This window comes from Myotis davidii, unplaced genomic scaffold, assembly GCF_000327345.1.
Source record: "Myotis davidii unplaced genomic scaffold, ASM32734v1 scaffold1206, whole genome shotgun sequence".
NCBI classification, from domain to species: Eukaryota; Metazoa; Chordata; class Mammalia; order Chiroptera; family Vespertilionidae; genus Myotis; species Myotis davidii.
The window spans coordinates 351,602-358,204 of record NW_006297217.1 but is presented as its reverse complement, the minus strand read 5'-3'; the positions used below and the strand labels follow the sequence as shown (position 1 = coordinate 358,204).

The window sequence follows — 6,603 nt, the reverse complement described above, 5'->3', positions numbered from 1 at the left end:
GAGGCATCGATGTTTCTCTCTCATCGATGTTTCTAACTCTCTATCCCTTTCCCTTCCTCTCTGTAAAAAATCAATAAAATATATTTTTTAAAAAATAATAAAAAAATAAAAATAAGTAAAAATGACCATAGAATTAACTTATTTTAATGTATTTTATGAAACTTTTGAAAAAATGCTGTTAAAGGTCTTGCTGTGTACTTTGAAACATATTCTCCAGCTGCAAAGAATACTTATAGATCATTTCCATGTGTTTTGGCAAAGAAGCTGGCTAAAAATTTATTTTTTTATTTTTAATCATTTTTTTAATTTCCATAAAATAAAATTCACTTCCTTATACAGTTATATAAGTTTTGACAAATGGGCACAGTCATATAACCATGAGTACAATCTGTTTATTCATCTACTGATGATCACTTGTTGTTTCTAGTATTTGGCTATTGTGAATAAAGCTGCTATGAATATATATATGTCGTTTGTGGACATGTGTTATTATTTCATTTGGGTAAGTGTAGGACTGTTGAGTGAGATGATAGGAAAGAGTAGATTTAATTTTATAAGAAACTGCCAAAACATTTTTCAAAGTGGATGTATCCTTTTACACTCATACTAGCAATATATGAGACCTCTAATTGTTCCACATTGCTATCAGCATGTACTATTGTCAGTCTCTTTAACTTTACCCTTTGTAGTATGTTAGTAGTACAATCTAATATCAGATTTAATTTTCATTTCTTTAATGACAAATGATATTAAGTACTTTAATGTGTTTATTGGTCATTCACATATCTTCTTTGGTAAAGTATGTGTTCAAAGACTTTGCCTGCTCTTTATTTGTTTCTGGTCTTATAATTGTGTTGCAAAAGTTCTTTATGTGTTCTGAATGCAGGTCCTTAACAGATATTTGATTTACAAATATGTAGCTTGTATTTTTATATTATTAACATTATCTTTTGAAGGTCAAACTTTTTAAAACTTTGATGAAGTCTTTCTTTTAGGTTTCATGCTTTTTGTATCCCCTTGAGGAATCTTTGTCTAACACAAGGTCACAAAGATTTTATATTCTTTTTTTAAAATCTAGTTTTAGAGTTTTTGGATTTACTTTTCAGTATATAATTCATTTCTTATTAAATTTTGTTTATGATGTGAGGTCAAGGTTGATATCTTTTTTAAAATATACATTTACAATTGTTCAACCACTGTTCTTTGAAATAGTACCCTTTCTTTGTCCATTGAGTTACTTCAGCACGTTTTTTGAAAATCAACCAAATATATCTACCTTTTTCAGCATATGTATTTCTGGACACTCTGTTCTGTTCCACTGACCTTTATGTCTACCCTTTTGCCATTACCACATATTCTTGGTTTCTTGATTACTGTAGCTTTAATATTAAATATATTCAGAGCATTTAATGCCCATTTTCTTGTTTGAAATTTATTCTCAAACCTAAAATATCCAAATAGTATTAATATTATATTTATTTTACTGATGAATAAACAAAGTCACAGAGAATAGCCTTCCCAAGTTTACACAATTATCAATAAACTTGGCACTAAAATCCTCCCAAATCCTAGTCTATTGCTTTTGTCCTACACAACTAGCAAAAACAGTGAAGAGATAATTGGTCTCAAATTAGTAGGATACAGTGCTATATTTGGACATATTTTCTGAGTAATAGACTCTTACATAAAGACAGGGGACTCAGCAAACTACTTAAGAAAGTTTTCGTAATAATTAAAGTCTCTCCTTGGTAAATATATATATATATTGACCTTTCTAGTTCTCAGTATTTGGTTTTATGAATGGTACATTCTGTGTTACTGAATCTGCAATTGCTTTTTACTTGGAGTTAATTGGACTCTCTATTCTTAATCCTAATCCAAATGCTAATTAGGTTTAATATAGGAAGAGTCTTTCTAATAAGGGAACTGTTTCTTGATTTTCCTCTTACTGGATTGATTTCATTGGATTTTTGACCTTCCAAATTGTTTTCTGTTAGTGGTTTTCTTAAAAAACAGCCCTTGAATAAAAGGACGATCTCCTTCTGTGCTTTATATTCCTTTATGCTAAAATTTTATCTTCTTCATTGTCTCTCTAATTTTATTGTTTTTAATAATTTTGTTGTGCATCAGCTATGTACAGTCCCAGCTTGCATAGGGTAATTATATCATTTGATGTTTTCTCCTTTAGAATGAAGAAGTCAGATTCATTGAAAATGAGCTAGAGATTCAAAAGCAAAAATACTTTAAACTTCAGACATTTGTTAGAAGCCTGATACTAGCTATGAAAGCTGAGGATAAGAAACAACAGCAGGTAGGTGCCAGAAGAGAATAGTAAGCTGTAAATGGCATGTAACACTTGGGTGATTTGTTAATTATGACATTTTTCAGCACAGATTCCTTGAGATTACATATTCAGATTTTTGTGTGCTGCTTTAGTGGAAAAGCAATATACTAATTAACATATTTTATTACAAGTTAAATTGGAAATTTAAAAAATAATAATACATTTTTTAAAAATCTCAAAATGTTTGTAATGGTAGCTACCTTAATTGGAGAGGCACATACTTGGAGACCTTTGGTGAACGAAAGTCATGAAACATTTACTTCTCTTCTGAATTTCAGTTGCCTTCTAGCCTACACTAGAGTTCACAAATGTTTGAGTACCTTATATTTCATAATACATTGCTCACAATTAAAAAATATTAAATTACTTTGTGAAATTCTTTATCACCACAGTGCATCGTTTACTTATCCCAATTCAACTAAAGTGTTTGAGTCCCCTACCCAAAAGATGAAATTAATGTCTTTTTTGTTGCTGTGGATTTTCATTTACAAATTCTTCTCAAAAGACATTTCAATCTCATTTTATGTGAAATTTTATAACTATTAAGCTTGTTAACAAAAATCATAGAATTATAATGTTCCATTTAATACTAAACGTGATACTGGGGCTGTGAGTGCTTCCTATTTGGTAAACACATGAATGTGCTATGAGAGTGGCTCACATGCAGAAGGTGCATTTACATGTCTGCTAATTGTAAGAAGTTTCCACAGATGAGCTTCTACCCCCACACATTTTATACCTATTTTTCTTCCATTGCCTATATACTTCTGATGCTAAGAGTCTTGGGACATGTTTGTATTATTTTCCCACCTCAAGTTCTGTGTCATGATGCCAGGTCTTTAGAAGAAGAGGAAATCTAGACACACTGTGAGGATGCAGCAAGAAGGTGGACATATATAAGCCAGAGAGACAAGCTTCAGAAGAAACCAATCCTGCCTTCACCTTGATCTTGGGCTTCTAGCCTCCAGAAGAAACATTTTATGTTCATTAAGGAAGAAAATACAGGATTACAAAATGGTGGCAGATTAAATTGGAGCTATACTGACACTCTCCCAGGACCAAACTAGAGTTACAATGAAAATATAGAAAAACCATCCTGATTAATCATCTGAACACTAGCTGGAGAGAACCCTGATAACCAAGGATGGAAAATGAAGACCACATATAGACTAGAAAAAAGTACAGAAGCATGAGATGGCTTTTCAGGCCCCCACAGACAGCAGCTGAAGATCCGGAGGGATATCTCAGCTGTGGGAGGATCCCACTGAGAATTCTGGGGTCTAAACCCAACACTGGGTACCCATCCAAGAGCATCAGAACTGAGAAAGATGACCATATGACATCTAGTTGTGAAAAGCAGTGAGGCTTCTGTCTGCCAGGGAGAGATGGCTGGAAATGCAAACACCCTTCTAAAGAGCCAATGCAAAAAATTGTGTGCAACCACTCACCTTGGGTTCCTGCAGAAGGAGGGCAGAGTGGACTAAAGCTCTGTGAGGAGAATCCAGGATTAGGGCACCTGGAGATAGAGCTTGGAGGGCAGTCACCTGGTTTCCTGTGCTGAGTCATTCCCCCATAGAGTAGAGGATATCTTTCTCAGGCAGACCTTTACTATCCAGGCAGCTTTTTTCTCAGGGGGAGGGCAGGGGAAGCAGCTGCCCCTCTCTGTTGGAAAACATCTCTCCCCACCCTGTGGAGTTTACACTTTGCTGTGGGCTACAACCTGAGTCTCATAAAGAGACCAAGAATAACAATCAGCCTGCAGGAAAAGGTGGATCTCTGGGTGCTTTGAGTGTGCCTGATCTGCTTCTGGACGCAGGGCTAGGAAAAGCAGACCTTGGTGTGCATCTTAGTCCTGTCCAAACACACCCAAACCCAGCACTGGGAGCCAAAAGCTGTGGATTACTGATAGCTCCAAACAGGGTACTCAGACCCAGTCACAAACAGTTTCTGACATTATCCTGCAATAAAGACCCTACAAAAAGACCAGGAGTTGTAGCAGGTCTACCTAATACCTAGAAACAAACCCAAAGAGTCAACCAACATGGGGAGATAAAAAAAAAAAGCCCAAAATGAAAGAAAAAAGTATTCTCCAGAAGATATAATGAAATGGAGATGAGAAATTTATCAGATATAGAGTTCAGAATGATGATTACAAGGATGTTCAACAGCATGAGAAAAGGTATAGAAACTATGAAAAACTACCAGTGAGAAATGAAGAATGACATAGCAGTAATAAAGAATGCATTGGAAGGAATAAACAGGAGATTGCAGGAAGCAGAGGATCAGATGAGCAAATTAGAAGACAGGGTAGAATAGAAATCAATCAGAGAACCAAAAAGAAAACACAAAGAACTTGTATGCATATAAGCATAACCAATGGACATAGACAATGAGAGGGGTGAAGACTGGGGCTAGGGTATGGGGGCAGGCTTAGAGAGGACAATGGGGGAAAAGGGGGACATATGTAATACTTTCAATAGTAAAGAATAAATAAATAAATAGCAATAATGATAAAAATAAAAAGCAATGGTGAAATAGAAAAAACAAAAAAGGGGAAAATTTAAGGGAGCTGTGGGACACCATGAAATGCATTACAGGAGTCCCAGAATGTGAAGAAACAGAACAAGGGATAGAGAACCTGTTTGAAGAAATAACAGCACAAAACTTCCCTAATATGATGAAGGAAAAAGTCAAACAAATTCAGGGAGCACAGAGAGTCCCAAGGAAGAAGACCCCAAAGAGACCCATGCCCAGACACATCATAATTAAATGCTAAAAATTAAAGAAAAAGGGTGAATCTTAAAGGCAGTAAGAGAAAATCAATTTGTTACCTACAAAGAGCTCCCATAAGGCTTTCCACTGATTTCTCATCAGAAATTCTACAGGCCAGAAGGGAATGGCATATAGTATACAAGGTAAGAAAAAGAAAGGATCTGAAAACAAGACAACTATACCCAACCAGCAAGGCTATCATTCAAAATAGATGGTGAAATAAAGAGCTCCCCCCGCACCCCCAAAAAAGGGCTAAGGAATTTACCACCAAACCAACATTACAAGAAACATTGAAAAGGCTGCTGTAATAATAATAACTGTGTATATCTGGAGAGAAGAATGGCTTAATTAAAATGGCAATTAATAAGGAACTATCAATAATAACCTTAAATGTAAATGGATTAAAGGCTCCAATCAAAATACTCAGGGGCATATAAAGGGAATGGACTGACAATTCTCAGGGGGAAAGGGATGTGGGGGGTGCGGGAAGAGACTGACAAAAATCATACACCTATGGATGAGGACAGTGGGAGGGGGAGTAAGGGCAGAGGGTGGGGTGGGAACTGGGTGGAGGGGAGCTATGGGGGGAAAAAGAGGAACAACTATAATAATTTGAACAATAAAGATTTATTAAAAAAATACATAGGGAAGCTGAAAGAATAAGAACACATAACCCAAATATATCTGTCTACAAGACACCCACCTCAGATCAAAACACTCACATAGGATGAGAGTGAAGTGATGGGGAAAAGAATTTCCAGGCAAATAGAAATTAAAAAAAAAAAGCTGGGGTACAATTACTCACATCAGAAAAAAATAGACTTCAAAATGAAGGCCATAACAAGAGACAGTAAAGATCATTACATAATACTAAAGGAATTGATCAGACAAGAGGATACAACTCTGGTAAACATATATGCACCCAATATAAGAACACTTAATATATTTATAAAAAAAAACTTCTGGAGCTCTTTAAGGAAAAGATTGACAATACATTTATAATAGGGGACTTTAAAACCACAATGACTTCACTGGATAGATCTTCCAGAAAAGAGTCAACAAGGGGGAAACTGTAACTCTAAATGACACACTAAGTCTGATGGATTTAATTGACATTTACAGAGCATTTCAACCCATAGCTGCAGAATATACATTCTTCTCAGTGTACATGGGACATTCTCAAAGCTAGACCACATGATAGGACACAAAACAAACCTCTACTATTTCAAGAACAATGAAATCATATCAAGCATCTTCTCAGATCACAATGGCATGAAATTAGAAATCAACTACAGTAAAAACACTCAAAATATGCAAACATATGGAGGCTAAATAGAATGTTATTAAACAACTAGAGGCCCGGTGCACAAAATTTGTGCATAGGGGGTCCCCTCAGCCCAGCCTGCACCCTCTCCAATCCAGGACCACTGGCTCCTAACCGCTCACCTGCCTGCCTGCCTGATCGCACCTACAGCTTCTGCCTACCA

The 6,603-nt window shown here is 35.7% G+C and overlaps 1 protein-coding gene across 1 annotated transcript in view; it reads left to right on the top strand.

Annotated features, from left to right (window-relative positions):
- The window catches only part of LOC107184540 (highly divergent homeobox-like), a 36,758-nt gene that overhangs the window by 20,453 nt on the left and 9,702 nt on the right, over positions 1-6,603 (top strand). The window contains exon 4 of the mRNA XM_015569968.1: positions 2,189-2,311. Coding sequence (XP_015425454.1) covers positions 2,189-2,311 — 123 coding nt within the window. The remainder of the gene's footprint in view (positions 1-2,188; positions 2,312-6,603) is intronic.